Here is a 19,236-nt window from a genome sequence, read left to right on the forward strand (position 1 = left end):
TGCAAAGAGCTCGCAATTTATTACTTCACCCCTGGTCCACTGAGATCACGAAACGCAAGAGAAATTACAAACTCTGGGAAGGGATAATACCCGAACAACTCATTGATCTTGGTCACAATTCAAACTAATGCAAGCAAACTGAAATTCTTGATCAGATTACCAGATGTTTTACTTGTAAGCATGCAAGTTTTATGTCGGGACGAACCATTTCATTCGCATGCCTAAGCATAATTTTTACACTGTACATTTCCACCGCCCAAGTTCACTTTGAATGAACGAGGGTTAATCAGAGTGAAACCAACTTGGTGCCCTCTTTCCCAACGCATAATTATAGAACAGCACACTCACGCCTTCAGAGGCACCATAGCATCACAGATTCACAGCCAACACGCTGCCCTCCGAACTGTTCAGAGCTGGTGTTTGCTCAAAATTCCAAGGTCAAAGTCCACCGCGTGGCTGGAAACAGGAGGCGCCGTGCCATTCATTTGTCACTTGATTAGTTCTTCAAAAAAAAATTGTCACTTGATTCAGAGTGTTATAGCCATGACTGTGTCCACATCCTTGTCTTCGCCTTCAGAATGATCGCCTGGATGCCACTCTACCTCTGATGGTCCATCCTCTTGCGCACTCTGAAATATATCAAGCAGGCATGTCCGTATTCCCTCCCGGAGCTGTGAAGCTTCTTCATGGTTGAACCATTTGCGTCCAAACTAAGAACCAGATAGCGCGTTAGTATCAGGACTCAACACTGTAAGTCAACAAAAATAATGGAGCAATCCAATTTGTACCATGCCAAGGCTCTCTTTTGTCAACCTCTCTGGCGCCTCTTGAATAAACTTATCAATGTAATAAAGCATAAATAGGCCACAGTCATACTCGTTACGCTGACGTGGCACCTGGCATGTGAAAATAGAAAGTAGCATTAGAAAAAGGAACATCAAATAAAACTAAAGGGAAAAGGAGTTGCTGCAAAGTCATAATATATATTTGGAGAACTATCACTAGAATTCTAGGCTTCTTACCTCAACCTTTTCCCCATTCATATTTTCAGGGAGACGCTTCCATACCGTCCCTGAAAATGGAATATCATAAGAAGAATCCTTCTGTAGATGCTGCCATTCTGCTTCGAGATAGCTGTATAATATTGAAACTCATGAAAGTTGCCACAAGACTGACAGTAGGTTAGCAGTTAGAAAACTGGAATTATAAGCTTTTCTAGCACGGACTACTGGCTCCGATCTTGAAGTCTAAAAAAACTGGGCTCAAAAACAAACTCTTAGGATTGTAGCTGTGCTGATTACATACCTCGCAACTGTCTCAAAAAGCTTTTGACTCCTATGAAGAGCAAGAGAGTCCAAGTGAAGCATTATTGGCCCTGAATCCACTCCTTTTGTAGGCATGCAAACAATGATCAAGCTCCAATGCATCCTAATTTGCATGATCATAATGTCAACCAGACTCCGTCAACTATTTACAAAGGTAATCCCTCTTGCCGAGAAGCGATGAAAAGATTGCCCTTTCATATTGAAGTATTATCCAGAGAAGCAACTCACATTTCATTAATTGGCAAAATTATGTATGCTTTCTTAAAAATATCTACACCTTTCCACCACCTCCGTAACTTGCTGAACTGTGAGTCACAGTCACCCTAGAACAGAGGTGTAAGTCAACAAGATTGCAGAAGGCAACAAACAATAAATGAAATAAATTTAAGAGCAAAAATGAAATAGGCTCTGTTTCCAAAGAAAAATGCATGGAAAGACTTTTTTGGCAAACTGTAGATTTCCTGCTTCCCAGATTAAAGGAATTTAAAATTAACCGACATTTGCATTTTGAGAATTCATCTGTCCAAATTACTATGGACCATTGAGGTATCCTATATCTAACTATCTATATACAGCTTGAACGAAATGTGTGCTAGGAACATTGTTTATGACTAAGAAAAATTATCTCGATTCTGTGAACTAAGAATTCTTCTAATCAGACATTTTACTTTACATGTGTCTACAAGGACAAAATTATAGTATAGTACAACCTGGATTGGATGACATGGTGCATTGAAAACATTACGCTAGGCTACGGTGCAACATCCCAAGAAAGTGATGATATCAAGTTGTGGAAGGGCATGGATGTGGTTTTTCTGCGTTTGGAAATAATCAATATAGCATGGAAAAACAATAACCATACCATAGTGGATAGTGCTTCTTCAAGTTTGCTATAGAAGTATGTGTTAAACATGTACAAGTCTCGGCGAGGTCTTGATTTCTTGAGGTACCTGGCATGGCCATAATCAGGATGGAGGATGGAGGGGATAAATATCATTTATTGAAAACAAACATGGCACAAATTACTGGAAGTTTATAAACCATGGGAGGAACAGCTCTAGTAAATGTGTCATATGTTGTAAAGTCAGGAACACCTTCCACACAGCGTCTACATCATTGAACTTCAGCAACTTATCAAGCAGTTTGAGGTTACCAATTATTCCCTATGGAAGCTGAGTGACAACATGAAAATACTTTGCTTTTAAAATGATACTTAGCCAGGATTAGATGGCATCAAAAGTCTTATAGTCCAAAAACTGTAAGGGATCTCAGGAGCAAAGGCATGAGTGCAGTTCAGTCATGCATGCTGAAGTAAAGTGGAAGATAAAAGAGAGAGTTTAAAAAATGAAAAAGGTTACTTACTGAAGGAAAAAATTTATAACAGGTGATTTTAAATATTCTTCAGGTTCAAGACACTTCATGTCAGAGTAGGTCAGCTCAACAGCTTCTGGATCAGTTCTGTTGACAAATATAAGGATATCAGACTGGATGGAGGTAATCTCCCTATATACATATACCTCAATAACAAAGGACTTTTCCAACCTTGAAGGATAGTAGATCTTTGACTCATCCCTACACAAGTGCAGTTTCATTAATGGAACAATCTATAATTGCTCACCATCTTACATTATAATTGATAGCAACAAAATGTAACATGTAGAGATATTATCACTGTTGGGTTACCATTTATTAGATATCTCAGCATCATTTGATCTAGCAGGCTCTGCATCATCATCATCATCCAAGAGAACCACATCCTGAAATGGACATCAACTGAAGTTGCATGTAGCAATAACAAAATTTGTGATAAAATCAAAGAAGCACCAATTATTAAACAGTAGACAAGAGGACATGAGTTGTGCTTTTCTTTCTGTTTTATTTTCTTTACTCATTATAAAAAACTCTGGGATTTTATATCATTGCATTTGTTGTTGAAAAAACATTGCTATAGGTGGATAAATAACAAAAAAATGCATTTAGGCTGATAGGATTAGACCATAAATTCTAACTCTGAGGCATGTAGGAAATATTGTTTATACAACTGATTCACCAGGAGTAAATATTAAGAAGGTGAGTGGAATATGTATAACCAGCACATTTACCTTTATAAATGAAGCCGAGGCCTTATTTTTTGCAAGGTTCCAACTGCAAATCAGAATCTTTCTGTCAGAGGAACACATTGATTTTACAAAAGGTACTACTTCCACAATCTATCAAGATGTCACTTCATTATTCATATAACAATGGCAACCACAAAAACAACACGTTTCAGATCCGGGCAACATGGGTAGGTTGGAGATGAAACCCAACAAGAGCCATAAGAAAAGAGGGTGTAAATAATAGAGATATTACTAATAGTAATGAACTTGAAAGATATGGCAATCTAATTGCCATAGGGTTATAAACTCCATCCAAAGAACTGGCCAAAAGAGACTACAACAGTATACACAGGTTATTGCATGACTTGTTGGTCATAAGTTATGGACTACACAACAGATATAGCACTTTAGATAAATGTACTTAACACGTGCAGATGCAATGAGAATATGAGATTAATGGTAACATTAAAATCTCTGATCACAATAAGAGCCGTGAGAAAACCAAACAAAAGGTCTCCTTGTCTCTAAAATCAAAGTGGAAAAGATAGACATGGAAATATACCATGGAATTCCCACCAAACTTTGTTTCTATTGAGAATCTGATACGGTTGTTGAATACGAGAGAAGATACTAAGTTCAGGACATGGTGATTCAATTTCAGTGATTTTACTACTAGATGGGGGGGGGGGGGGAGGACTTGCGTAGCCAACAGAACTACAAGAGAAGGGAGGGCAAAGTTGTAATGATATAAACCAGTGGGAACATGAACAATCATAATTAAAAAGAGGAAAGAACTTATTAAAGGAGAGATTGTAGAAGGACAAACATTGGAGCAAATGTTATATATACATCAAGTATAAAGTGAACACCTACAGTTGGCAAGCACGAACCGATTGATACAGAAAAACATAGCTCTTTATATAAAACTAGATAAAGTGATTTACAAAATCAAGTAGATCAAGAAAAAGATGTGCATACTTCCTTTTACTACCAAAAGTGGCACCTTCAAGAAATTTGCTGCACGTGCCCTTTGAATCAACAGTGTTACTTTTCTGTGAATTTCTGGTGCAGCTCCTTAAAGTTGGTTTCTTTCTTCTGTCAATATCTGTATTTAAACATTCACGATCCGTACTCTTTGAACGACGTGCACAAGTCTTAAATTGATGACTTGCTGAATCTTTTGCTATTTTACCATCTTTATTTAGGTAAGCACACTTGACAGGGCTTAAAGAACTTCTTTTGTTATATGCTGCAGCCTTATCCTACATACAATCAGGAAAGATAATACCAACATCTGTAGAAAGGTAAATCTTAAGAAAGAAGAATATCTGAAAAACATATCATTAAAAATTAGCAGAGTTACAAAGGCGCACCTGGGTGTAGGCATTTGTAGATGAGGTACAGCTTGAGTTCTTACAGTATGCGCCAGCCGTACTGTCCAAGTTCTCATCATCAAGGTCTGCAAAAGAAAGGCCAACAGTGTGATTGATTGCACAAACAGAAACTTCCTTCAGACAGGAGGCAACAAAATGGAGGATATCAGAATAGCCAAAATTAGGAAGGTGTTCATTTAATAACACCATAAACTACACAAACCAAAGATTCAAAGTAATATGCAGCACCGAGATATAGAAGTTTATGAATTCACAGTGATCCAGTAGGCAGCAGGTAGAACGTTGACCTTTTACACAGACCAAAACACTTATTCCATCCCCTGAAATGAAGTAGGAAGACACAAATCCCATGTGTTGTCCAGTAGAGTTCTTCCATGAGCTCTACAATGTTTTCCAGTAGGATATAATGAGATGATCATTTCTATCAAATCTACTCACTTCTATTTTCCTAGGGTGAAGTCACTTAAAAGTTTGGGGCTTGGTCATATCTGAGAGGTTCCTCATAGCCTGGTATGCCACCCAATGTTCAGTTAGTCAGTCGGCAGGTGCCAAATGGTCACACTAGAATAGCGCACATTCGAACAGGACTAGGATGCATTTCTGCATGGTTGTTGTATAGGGAATTAGTGACTAAAAAAGAACATATGTCTAAATCAATGCATTCAGTTTCTACCTTTCAGGTGTCAAAATCTACCAAGCCACAGGTAACTAAAATCAAAGCAAAATCACCTAGAAAGTGGGAAGTACAGTGCCCAGTTGATTAAAGCAGACTTGTAAGCCCCCCTTTACCTAACCATGATTGCAGCAGAGATAAACAATGTTGGATGCATTTGGGATCATCAACCATAAAACCAATGATAGAACAATACGTCTATCTGGCCTTATACCCCTAAGAAACATAAACAGTGAGACCTAAAATGGAAACAGACCATAACCAAAAAAATAAATGCATAAATCTTACTGAAGGTAAAGACATCTCCCCCACTGCCACGAGTAGACTTAGCTTGCGCCGTCTGTCTCCGAACTGTGTCATCATACTAAAATAATGTAAAGGAAACGTAAGGTTGGTTTTTTTGTGCGAATGTAAGGCTGTCGCATGGGTGGAAATGAAATGTGCTAGAAATAGGAATGTACTTGGTGCATGCCAGGAAAAAAGCAACATGTAATCTTTGAGTATTTCATTTTTTTGGTCTTATTAGCTATCCTGATCATAAAGACAAAAACCCTCCTTTCAAGTCCAAGCAAACGTCATCATGGGAAGAAAACCGCTTACATATCCACTCGATCTCTAATTGCTAATAACTGATAATATTATCGCTTAGATCCCTCTTAGTGACGTAAGCAAAAAAAGTATTATACTTCCGTCGATCAGATACAAATAAACATGTCATTTCTGTCCACTGCGAGGAACTTAACCTAGCACAGTTGGTGAGGAGTAGAATGTCATCTCCAGTTTGGATGGCTATTTCTTCTAAATGTATGTAAAAAAATCATAGTTCCTACTAGGATGATTCTCGCTTTCATCATCCACTATGCATATGTAATTTCTTTCGCTAAAAGCAACTAAAAAACAACTTTTACCTAAAACCTCACACTAAACCCCAACAATTGTGAAATTCATGAGGCATACTAACACATGATTCATGTCGCCAGATCACCAACCCAACTGTCTGTAAGACTGATATCAACCAAGCCGAAAACAGAAAGGGGGGAAAACGTACACTGACGCAAACCCGAAACGATTGCGCGTGCGCAAAGCCCACATTTCACTCACCTTCCTCTGCCTATCGACTCCCCGGCGTTCAAGTTCCTTCTTCATCCGGCTGACGAGCCTCCGCATCTTCTTGCCGGCGTCCGGTAAAGCATGCGTCTTGCCGCGCCAGCGGTTGATCGTATCCTGCAGTTTCTTATCGGTGTAGCCTGCGAACTCCGCCGCGTCCCCATAATCACCGCCTTCGGAGCTGTCGTCGGTGTCGGGGCGCGCCGCCGTCGGGGGATGCGCCGTGACGGGCGGGTAAGAGGAGCCAACAACCTCCACTTCCGCCGTCGGGGAGTCGGGGGGCATTGCTTGCTGCCAATCTATGATGATCTCACCTTTCAGCGCGGCCATTGCCGCCGCCGCCGGGCGGGTGGGCTGGGGAGGCTCCCGTTCCGGCGATCGAACGGGACGGGGGAGGGTTTTTGGAATAGAAGCGTGGGTTTGGGGTGGGGGCGGAGGCGGAGGCGGAGGACGGGAGGAGACGAGGCGTGAAGTGGGGGGATGTGAAAAGACCGGAAGGTTAGGAATTCAATTCTTGCTGGCAATTCGAACAGTGCTGGTGTAATTGCAATCCTAAAATATACTGCTCGAGAGGGAAATGTGTTATCTCCAGTTAATTTTGGAATATACTCGATCAGAATTGAGTATTTCTCCCCTATTCACGCCTGGAATCTGCAGGTAAGTACAAAAATCTCTAGGTGTCGCATAACGCTGAAAATGTAGTTGTATTAATAAGATATGTGGCTTCATCTCTAGTGGGTGAGAGGTAAAGTGATTGTCTTTAATAAACACCTACTGCAACTTTACATTTTCTGTGGATCCTTCATCATAAAGATAAAGATGTAACTTTATTATTTGTACTGAACGAGGAAATCGAAAACAATCCTCCAGAGTTATACCTCATTATCCCTCAAAAAAGGCCTAACTATCGCGTCAATCAAGTAAAATAGAATGATGAAGGAAGGAGAAAAATGAACTCTGTCGTCTCAGTGATGGATTTCAGCCACCATTCCAGTTCTTTTTATCATCGCGACTCTACCTACCCCGCGTGTACCCACTACCATCAATCACACGTGTTTTCTTTTCTTTCCTTACCTCCCACATTGCCCACATCTCCCGATCCGCCTCATAGCAGTCTCACAAAGTATCCAGTACGATAGGATCGAGAAACGGGTTTGTGGAACGTGAATCAATACTCTTTAAATTTCCGATCTCTTCGGGATGAGACGTGGAACGTGAACCAAATGTTTTTGAACAAACCGGCCATAAAAATTAAATAATTATTTGCATAAATGTTGACTAACATAATCTTATCTTACCTGATAATAATCTGATAATAATTAAAGTAAGCAATGCTTCTTTTTTTGTCCAACTTAATCTTATTAACAGGTGGTCCTAGTGCTTAATTTGTTACTGTAATCGTCATTTACAGGCGGGGTCCAGAATTTACTCCGTTTACTTCACGAGCAAACCGTCCGCACGGGATCGTCCTCAACCTGGATTCCAATCCGTCCACCCCTCCTCTCGGCCACTCCGCCTCGAATTCGAACGTGCCTCCCTTCTCCCTTCTCTTATATTGCTGCTAGATCGAGGCTTGCGAGCTCCGAAAGATCCGCGAGACTAAACGCCAGCTCCTCGTCCAAAAGCACAAGATCAGCTTGAGCTCGGCGTTTGGGGGTGGCCGCGGCTGGAGCTTGGCGCCGGAGGTGTGGTTGTCAGCGCCACCCGCCTGACGATGCGGAGGGAGCCCACGGCTAGCAGCAGAGTCTGGTCTTCACTTTAGACGCCGGCCGCCATGACGGCTCCTGTGTTCGATGCCAATCTGACTATCTGAATGCCTAGCGCGTGAAAACAGGAGGAGGAAGCCACATTGGCCTGGCTATTGATCAAGACGATCGAACCGTTGTTGGCTAATTGATTGATACTCACGACACGAATCGGCGGCACTCGACGTGAACCGACGCAACGCAAGATGCGGCGGCGGCGGCGTGACAATTGACGAAGGCGTCGTCCATCGTGCCGGGGTGCCGGCGTGGATGCGACGCCGTGCGTCCATACAGTCCGATCTCGAACGTCCGAGCGAGCAGGCGCGAGCAGGCGCGAGTAAGCATCACAAGGGCCAGCTGCCGCCTTCCCTCTTTGCCTCTTGCGGTCTTGCCTGCTAGCTGTCTTAATTGTTCATTTGTTCAGTTGTTCGTAAGGCTCTAGAAAGAGCACTTTGCAATTGTGTTTGTGAGTCCGGCTTTGTTTATCTCAATGACTGAATGTTTGAACTTTGAAGCTTGTGTTGGATTTATGCGGCAGTGAAAGAATATGATTGCGACTGCATGATTTTGCGAATGTAAAAGTGAAGAAAGATCGGAAGGGAAAGGGCAACGCAATGCCAATGTTTTTGTGCACTATTGCACCTTTTTTTTTTTTGGGGGGGGGGGGGGGGGGGGCCGCTTGTTTCGGCAGTTTGTGGTAGAGCCTGGGGCAAGGAAAGGAATGAGAACAAGAGGGAAGGTGAGCAGACCTGTGACAAATGCAAACTCGCTGATAAGCTGAGCTAGAAAATTTCGGATCCACGGATGACCTGTGCTCAAACATTCTGACGCTTGGATCGAAGGCTCTGGGATATAAACATTACTTAATTATTTCATTGTTTAATCTTTACTAGCAAAATGCCTGCGTTGCTACAATTGTGTTTTTCAAACTAATATCATTTTTTATTTCCATCACTAAATTTTTATTCCACTTATTGGATGTCTACACATTTAGTAGAAAACCAAAAGAATTTTGATTTAATTATTTCCTTCAACTCAAATACCTATTGAATTAAAACATTTTGTTATTCAAGCAAGAGAGTTAAATCAAGCTCGAGATGGCCACCGACGGGGACCGGGACTAAAGATTGTTGTTTCCAATATGGACAAAACCGCTCGACTTCCCCACCGCCACTACCATGTGGCCCCGCCGCGGCCCCATAGCCCCTGCTTTTCTCCCGCCACGTGGCTCCCCCACCCTGCGCTGCCCAACAACGGCACACTTGGAGAAACCCGTGTATACCTAGTCAAACACAGCACACCAACGGACTCACTCACACTTCCACGTGGGCCCATGCCCGCTTCGCATGCGGTGGACCCACCTGTCGGTAGCAGAGGCATGGGCCCATGCCAGTCGCACCCGCCACGCTTGCATCGAGAGCCCAAAAGCCTAGCCCGCCTGGGCGCTCCCACTTCGCCCACACACACAGAGCAGACGACCAACACAGGCACACGGCATTGGCACATGCCATCCCTACCACCACCCAAAAACCCCCATTCCCCAAGACCCCCGACCGATCCCTAGTGGCCGCTGCCGGCCACAAGCCGCCGAAGCGGCGCCGTCGCAAGAGCCGAGGGGCCCGCTGGAGCAAGTCCCCGTGGTGGCGGCCGCCGGACTCCTCCTCTTCCTCACTCGCGCCCAAGCCCCTCCCCATCGGTGCTGAGTTCGAGGTACGCCCACGGCTTCGGCGGATCTTGGTTCGAGGCCATGGTCGTCGGCTTCGCACCCGCCTGCGGTACCCGCACCCCAGCGCGCTACACCGTCACGTACAAGCACCTCCTCGCCGACGACGGCGGCAGCATGCTCGCGGAGCACTTCGTGCCCACCCACATCCGCCCGCGGCCTCCTCCCCCCTCCCCCGGCTCCTCTTCCCTCTCCCCCAGCCAAGCGGGCTGCGCGGCCACCTCCTCTCCTCCCTCTCCTTCGCCTCCGCCGGATCCAGCCGACCTGTTGGGATACGAGGTAGGCTACACTAGCGCAAAATAAAATTTTTCTACCGCGTAAACCAGGAAAACTGCCGTATAAGGATCACGGGATTACCACTCGACGCACTGATGTGGAAGATGTAGATTCGTGTCGATGCAGCGAAGTCGATCAGCGTAGTCGTACGTAGTCGATCACGTCGACATCCAGCAGCTCCTCAGCAGCTCGTCCACATGCAGCAAGATTGCCCTCGTGCGGCGGCTCGTCGTGGCTCGTCGTAGTGCTACAGGCGCAACACCTCCAAGGTATCCACACGTGCAGGGAGGAAGCGTCGCAAGCCGGACTGCTAGGTCCGCGAGTTGCAACAGGCGAGGGCGTGGGAGGCACAGCAGATGTGTTTTGACAAAAATGTGTAAACCCTAGGGCGCCCCCACCCCTCTATTTATAGAGGTTCCTAACGGGCCTCTAGGTCTAAGGTCCATTATTACTTCTAAACCTAATCCAACTCGGATCACATCCGAATTGGGTTTCCAGCCCCTTAAGTGTGTGACCCTATGGGTTCGGATACATATAGACATGGCCCGAGTACTCCTACTCGGCCCAATAGTCAGTAGCGGCCTCTAGCAAGACGTGCCAACTCCTATACGCACACGAAGATCATATCAGACGAACCATCACAACATTATATACATGCTATTCCCTTTGCCTCACGATATTTGGTCTAGCTTCAAGCCAACCGCTCTTTCTCGATCCTATGATTCGGAATCCCTTTGTAGGTTAACTCTTAACCGTACGTAGCATGACCATGCATTTTCGGATCCGATCACTCGAGGGGCCCAGAGATATCACTCTCAATCAGAGAGGGGCAAATCTCATCTTGATTGACCATGTCTCATAGCATGCTTCTTGACAAACCCGAAAGCTACCTTTATAATTACCCTGTCACGGCGTAGCGTTTGATAGCCCCTAAGTAAGTCGATCCACATCTTGAGTACATGCAACAATCTCAAGTGTAAGGACAAAGCGTATATGTTGTGTAAAGAGAGAACTACTTCTCGTGTTGGGTCAGCCCTAGCACATGTCTCCACATGTGCCCACATTATTAGTTCAACATCTCCATGTCCATGACTTGTGAAACATAGTCATCAACTAGGTACATGTGCTAATCTAATATTCATGTGTGTCCTCACATGAACTCCGACTAGGGACAACTTTAGAATAACCATACAAGTAAAGAGTTTCACATACAATTCACATAATTGCAAATCAATTCAAGTAGCCTTTAGTGGATATTCAAGGAACACAATATAAATCATGGATACAAATGGAATATCATCATCTCTATGATTGCCTCTAGAGCATACCTCCAACACGACTACCCCCTTCCTCTCCCTCGGCTCCTCCTCCCTCTCTCCCAGCCGAGGTGGGCGCAGACCTCGATTCCGATCTGAGTCGGCGAAGACATCGAACCCGACACGTCCAGCCTCAATTCCGATTTGAGTCAGCGGCAACCTCGATTCCAAATCGGTGAGGACTTATGCAACATTGAGGGGCCGCCGCCACCAGCGCCAGATCTTGGTGCCGTGGCTACCGCCATGGCGAGGGTAGAGAGGGAGGGAAGGGGAAGAGGGAGGCGCGGGTGAGAAGACAGAGGCGGCCAGACAAACGGGAGGGAGCCGCGGCAGCGGCAGATGGATGAGAGAAACGGAAGGGGAGGTGGACGGGCAAAGGAGAAGACGTGCGTTGCGAACAGGTCTCGCGAAGAACATGTCTGTGTACAGAAAATAGATTAATGAATATGGACCCGCGTGTCTATGTACTAATTAATAATTAGGCCTACGTGTCAACCGGATTAAGTTGGACTAAACTAAAAAAAGGTGGGCAGATGCATTCCTCACTTTAATAATAGGTATGATAAGATAAGGTAGTGTTCACACAACAGGAAAATTGGTTCCATTACTCATAAGATAGTGTTCACACAACACGAAAATTGGTTCCATTACTCGTTCCTACATATATGCGCATGACATTTAAAATCCAAGTTGCATTATCGGACAACGTCATGCGTATTCGTTGAACCGTGTCCTCGATGGGGACTAACAATAATACAATATAATAATGTGGCAATGTAACATGCAAACTTATATATTGAGTAGGAAATAAACAATTTTTGAAATTTAATCCATTGACTTTGCGACGAGGTTAATATGTCACAACTTGGTGGGAAATCTATCTCAACTATTTACTATCCAATTGAAGTAGAGTTTTCTTAGTCATCGAAAACATGAGTTATATGCATCGGCACCCACATATTGCCTTCCTGATGTGCATGTGCGGCTTATAGCCCACAACTTCGATATCAATTTAAACACTTACGAGTGCCGCACCGTAGAGAGTCTCAATCACGAGAAATAGACATTTTTTCCTGTTGCAATCCACGAGTATATTTGCTAGTTTAGATAACTTGTGCAGTTAAAAATGATTATAAAGAGGCATGTGGAGGATAATTGGCCTCCGGTGGAGCTTTTTAGACCTTGTCGCCTCTACCTGGGCTGCTTTTTCCTTCAGTCCAGGTTGCTGTGGTATGGGCGTATGGCTGTACGCTCTCAAATCTCTGGTTGTTCCGGCGGCGACAGGATGGAAATTTAATCCATCTTCCGGAAGATGTTTTTAAGTTACCTTTCGATATTTGCTTCCGACTGTTGGATCGCTGCCACCCAAACCTTAGCCTCACTCCCTCCCTTCCCTACCTGTGCTACCACCCCCCGCGCGGGGCCCACACTACCGTGCCCGTATACCCCGCGATGCCACTCTCGCCGGCCCCCAGCCACCGGAGGAGAAGAAGAAGGCGCGGCCAGCAGTGAACTTTTTCTAAAAAATGTTGAAATATTTTTTTAAAAATTATCGGATCAACTTTTCTTAAAAAGATGCTGGTTCAACTTTTTTCGAGAAAATGTTGGTTAACATTTTCTTGAAAACTGTTGAGGTTCAACATTTTTCAAAAAATGTTGAAGGTTCAACATATTTATAAAAAAATATGTTCAACTTTTTTCAAAAAATATTGGTCAACATTTTTTATCCAACATTTTTCAGTTGAAATATTGAATGAGCCATCATTAGCTTAGCTTTGATGGTTTTGGAACGGAACGAAAGTATGAGCTTTTTCCGCTAGATATATAGGATCCCGACGGGGACGAGGCATCGATCCAAGGAATGCCCCACGTCGATCCCAACCCACGTTTGGGACGAACGAACCTAGGATGCGGAACGTCGCACAGTCCCGCGTCCCCTATGACACTGCTCTAGAGTAGCCACATCCACAGTGTGGCACTAGCGAACCTGACAGGGAGTGTGATGCCATGAAGATGTCTCCGCCGCGCTTGAGAATGATAGGAGAATGATAATTTGTGCAATTTTCACGTAGACAATAATTTGCTTGCAATGTTAAGTTTCTATCATTTGTTCTAAAATTAATACTAGAGAGTTAGTTGTTCTATGTATGTAGACTTATCTGTTCAGTGTAAAATTATATGTTCACTTTATAGATTAATTTATTCACGATATAGACTCATTTATTCTTTTCTATAGAATGAACTGGTCAACCATGTAGGCTCATGGACTAAAAAAGACCTCTAACCTAGTGGTTAGAGCATCTGAGCAGCACCTAGCAGGCTTGGGTTCAACTCCCTATGGGAGCGAATTAAACGGGTCTGAATAAAAAATTATAAAAGAAATAGGTAGGGGCTTCCGCTGCTGACTTCGGTCAAAAAAATATTGTTCTATATCCATAATGCATTCTTCCAAGTGTATAAATTTTATCCGTCAGTTAATATAATTGGTTCTAGTGGATAAATACTTGTTTTGTAAGTTCCTGTTCGAGGTATATAAATCTTTTGTTCCGTGAGTTCTTATGATTTTGTTATGAGTGCACATATTTTTATTTCGTGAGTTCATATAATTTATTCAATACGTACATTTTATTTTTAAGTTCGCATAATTTATTTGAGATATATGAATCTGAGTAAAATCTTCCAACTTGATGTTCATATTCTACCTTTTTGTCCGGTACAATCAAATTTTAAATCTTTTATTTGCAGTATACTGTCTGTACGCTCTCTTTCATTCGCATCATACAATATTGCTAATATTCAATATTTTATCCGCTGGTTATAATCATGTGTTCATCATATTATTTTTTGTTGGTGTTAAACGATCATTTGGTCTAGTTATTCCAGTATTTGAATATTTTAATAACTTCATCCAAATATAGTCAAGCTTGTTCTTATTTTGAATATTTTATCTAAGAAACGCGTAATCAGAATTCAATTTGAATGTTTGAATTATGATTTTGGTTTTTTTTTATTTTCAATATTGCATGCACATGGCTCATGTCATCTATTGACGAATTTTTCTTCTTCCCTTTGTGCATAAACTGTTTTCTCTGGTAAAATTGGGCCTGACTAAAAAAGAGTGGAAAGACTCCAAAAGTTCGACTTTCAGGTCGGGCCAAGAGCCCAAGATCTTGAGTTGGGCCTATCTTATGTGCGTTAGGTTGGACCTATCTGATGTGCGTCCAGCCTGCCGCGCTCTCTTTACACTCTCTGCTACCTCTACGTGTTCTTTAAAAAAAAACCGCCCTACGACTACAAAATCCTCTTTTTTTTTTATAAAAGCAAGCTTTATTGATCAAATATAGTTACATCGTTTGATAGGAGCTGAACAATAAAACCAGGAGGATCATCGTCCCAAATACAATTTACTCTAGAAATCATAGCATGTCTAGCTAGCTCATGTGCCACTTAATTTGCTTCCCTACTCAAGTGCTCAATGGAGATCTCTTGGAATCCACTCCAAACTATATTACATTCATCGTAAATTGCAGCAGCTGAATTCGCAGTGAATCCTCTTTCTCAAAATAAAAAGGGACACTACCAAAGGTCCGCTTGTTGCGGTACAATTGTACATTGACTTGACCGAGTCAAGCTATAACCACGTACGGAGTACAACAACACTGGGTAGAGCCGTAGAGGCTGGATCTCGCCATCTAGGCATCTAGTAGCTTCGACTCCCGCTATTTGAAACATGCTCCGAATATCAGGTCAGCGCACACGCAACATGCCTGCAACGTGGAGGCTAGGGTTGCAACTTGCAAGGGCGACTTCGCCGCAAGTGCCTCCAGGGTGGCAGGCAGCTCAAGTTGCACGCAAAAGAATCCCACGAGAGTGTAGCTAGTGTCGGGTGCCGCACACTTGGTCACTAGTTTAAGCAGATTTCATGGCAAGGCGTGTGGTGAGTTGGTGTGAAAAAGATGGCCTAATGTCCTAATCCTACCACTCGATCGCACGCACCGGCGACACACACATCCCCTGCTGTGCCACATCAGCGCTAGTTTGGCCCTGCCTGCAGAGCTTTTGACTCGCGTGCACACGCATTCGTCGTGTAATCGCTATAGGCCACAGGGACGGGCAAGCAAGTCTCGTGTCAGTCCAGAGATCCCAAAAGAAAACGAAGTGCTGGCGTGGAATGTGTTCGCCCTCGCGCACAAATTTCCTGCGAGTGATGTGAACGAGCCGGGTGCCTCGACTGTTACTTGTGAACGTTGACGTGTATGTGGCCGGCCGGAACTGGACTTGCATTGTCATTTGGTTGTTCCATTCGGAAGAGAAGAACTGAAGAAAGCGTGCGCGCTGCCCACCTGACCTGACACGTCCGGGGCCCCTGTTGGGGGGCTTCACCTTTGCTTCTCACTCTGGGTCCGCCGGCACACGTGAACACGTCCCTCTCCGCGTTTATTCATTGTTGCATAGGCGCGAGCAGTCCGGCGCCGGCGCACACGTAAAACGTCCGCCGCGTTGCCTTGTTCTTTGCGGCTCAGCGTGATGCGCACCCGTCGGCGCACGGATAGCTCGGTCTGTTTGGCTGGACTTATAAGCCAGCTGAAAAGTTAAATGGCTGATTTGTTGTGAGAGAAAAATACTGTTCGGTGGCTGATAAACCGACTGATAAGCTGAAGCGAACAGGCTAAGCATGAGAGCTGGCGGGCGAGCGCTAATTGGATGGTTCATAGGCACACACGCATATCCATCATGCTCCGCGTTTTTTATTTGGCGTTGCCAAATTCAAATGTGCGTCCGCTGTTTTTTATATACATATAGAAGATGAACTTGGGGTTTTATAAAGGATGGAAGATTTTTATATGAGAAACGAAGTACATTTCGTTCGGAAAAAAAATGAAGTGCAAAAAGTTTGACTAAAAAAAATGCTTTGGTTGACAATTTGACATGCATGCTAGTGGAGCAGCAGCAGCAGTACTGTCACCTAGCACAGCACTACACTTGCCCAGTGTTTCAAGATCGTCGCTCGGCACGGTTCCCAGGCTTAGAGCAACTAAAAGTATACTATTATGTTATCGCAAAGCCCATGGTTTCCAGCCTTACGCAAGGTGATGGCATCCGAGATAAAAAAGATACTGGTTGGTACGCGTGGGGAGAACGTGGAGCCGGGCAAAGAATCCCATGGGCATTGCGCATTGGGCAGGGCAGGCAACAACCTGCCTGAGCCTGACGTCCTCCTCACCTCATCAGGATTCACAAAATGGATCGGCGGCCGGGGTTGACCTCGTTTCTATCCGCACGCGTTGCCCGATTTGCCTCCAGCTCCAGCCCCGGGAATCCGGCACCCGGGCGGCGGCGGTCAGCTCAGCTGGCCAGCAACCATCGTATGCCGCGGTGCGGCGGCGGCCCGCGGGCCACGCCCAGAAAATGGGTCGGGGACGAGCGGTTTCCTCGGCAGTTTCTCCACGCCGGGACGCGTTTTTTTGGTGCGGTCGGGGGCGCCCGTGCCCTGGCACGCAACGCAGCGCACCCTTGCTCTTGCTCGACAAAACGGCGAGGTGGGGCGCCCCACCAGGCCACCACCGGAACCGATCGATGGCCGCGGCAGCCGTCCACCGGGTCGTCACCTGGGCTCCACCGGCGGGGCGGGCGGTGCATTTGTCTAGCGCGGCCGCGAGGGCCGCGGGCCCTCTGCCTGACCACGCGGCGGCCCGCCGCGTGCCCCGCCATGCGCGCCCCCGCCCGCTTTTGTTTCCTCCCTTGTTCTGCTCGCTGTTTGCTAATTGTCCCCTTTCAGCTCGGGGGGTGCTTTCTGCTTTGTACCTGCAGCATGCATGCGTGAATCGTTGTTCATATGCCGTTGGTGTAGCTACTACTAGAAGCTAAACAAAACGCGGGCAAGTATCCAATCAGCTCGATACGCTATGAATTTTTATATGCCAAGGCAAGGAATCGCGTAAAGCTTCCCGTGGATACAAAAATGAGTCCTGGGGAAAGTTTGGGCGACGTGGATGAATGTGGCGAATATTTCTTCTCTTAGTTACCAAGTATTGGAGTCCTTTCGGGTCAGTGTACTCCTACTAATGATGACACGTCTTTTTGGTGAAGGAAACCAGCGACGTGCTTTGAAAAAAGGCTCCAGAAATTTTGTGTTCCTTTCACATGATGTATGGTGTGTTGGTGTCTTGATTCGCTGGTAGGGCCATTGTTTGAGCTCTGTTTAATCTGACTGAGGCGTAAACCAAAAATGATGCTGCATGCTCCTATGGAGCGCTAGAGTAGTGTGTGTCCATGTCACTCGCTGAACATACAATATCTAGGCTTCGTTTATGCCTGCAAATTTACATTCTTTTTTTTTAAAAAAAATTGTACTGAGGTACCTCTTCGAATGGATCTTTAATTCGGTGTTCGCAGTCGGGCGACTTGCTCCAGTTTTTTAGTAGTACCATTAGCATCTTCTGAACACTCTCTCCGTGCTTAGATACGAACGGTAATTTCAAATTCAGAAGGTATGGCATGTCTGAGGCATTGCGTCAGGGGACGAATGGCATGGTGCCATAGTTCGGTCTGTCGATGACATATATATGAAAGTGTCTCTTTCAGACCAGAGCGTGCTAGTCTAGACTTCACAACGTCTCTTTCAGCCCAGAGCGTACTGCATGGGCAAGGGATCAGGTCGCACGTCACGCGCCAAACAACCCGAAATGCACTGGGATCCAGGATGTCACACCTGACCATACTCATCTTCATCGGAGGAGAAAGAGCACACTTCAGTCAACTTTAAAAGAATCCAATATATCTTCGCACTCCGGTTTGAAGTTACTGAAAAAGAAATTAACGTTACTGCCGCATTGTAACCACTAAGGGTGTTTGATACTAGGTGCTAAATTTTAACAGTATCACATCGGATGTTCGGATGCTAATTAGGAGAACTAAACATGAGCTAATTATAAAACTAATTGCAGAACCCCGAGCTAATTCGCGATATGGATCTATTAAGCCTAATTAATCCATCATTAGCAAATGATTACTGTAGCACCACATTGTCAAATCGTGGACTAATTAGGCTTAATAGATCCGTCTCGCGAATTATACTCCATCTGTGCAATTAGTTTTGTAATTAGCCTATGTTTAATACTCCTAATTAGTATCAAAACATCCGATGTGACAGGTGCTAAACTTTAGCAAGCGGTATCCAAACAACCCCAAACAGCCCCAAATGATACTTCCCGTAATAAAAAAACTATAGTATATGTAGAAAAAAGTAAAAAAAGTTAGGCCACACCCTCAATCTTTTTTCTTTAGAAAACGAACAACCCCAGTCATTTGTCAATGTCATTTTTTATTTTTTGTTTCTAAAATAGCATATTTGTATAAGTGTTTTGGACTTTTATCAGTTCTAGATCACCAAAATTCATGTTTCTTTCATGTCAACTCATGTGGCCATTACCGATTCACACCAAAATGATTGCAAGAAGAACAAACACAATTACCAACTCCATATCCTTCTTAAGCCAACCGGTGGTCCACAACAAAAAACACCGTAATCCAACTCCAACCCAGGCCATAAAAGCCACCCAAAATCCAAAGATCCCC

General features: G+C 44.4%; 1 protein-coding gene across 1 annotated transcript; it reads right to left on the bottom strand.

Annotated features, from left to right (window-relative positions):
- Window positions 1–128: 128 nt before the first annotated feature.
- Window positions 129–7,022, bottom strand: LOC101778680 (ubiquitin-like-specific protease 1D). Its single transcript, XM_022826523.1, has 14 exons — window positions 6,593–7,022; window positions 5,780–5,855; window positions 4,798–4,883; window positions 4,403–4,686; window positions 3,428–3,470; window positions 3,009–3,082; window positions 2,868–2,897; window positions 2,688–2,783; window positions 2,188–2,275; window positions 1,554–1,648; window positions 1,306–1,428; window positions 1,023–1,134; window positions 789–896; window positions 129–710 (listed from the first exon to the last, which is right to left on the bottom strand). The coding sequence occupies exons 1-14, from the start codon at window positions 6,926–6,928 to the stop codon at window positions 528–530; spliced, it is 1,734 nt and encodes a 577-aa protein (XP_022682258.1). The 5' UTR covers window positions 6,929–7,022; the 3' UTR covers window positions 129–527.
- Window positions 7,023–19,236: the final 12,214 nt, after the last annotated feature.

This window comes from Setaria italica, chromosome V, assembly GCF_000263155.2.
Source record: "Setaria italica strain Yugu1 chromosome V, Setaria_italica_v2.0, whole genome shotgun sequence".
Classification (NCBI taxonomy): Eukaryota; Viridiplantae; Streptophyta; class Magnoliopsida; order Poales; family Poaceae; genus Setaria; species Setaria italica.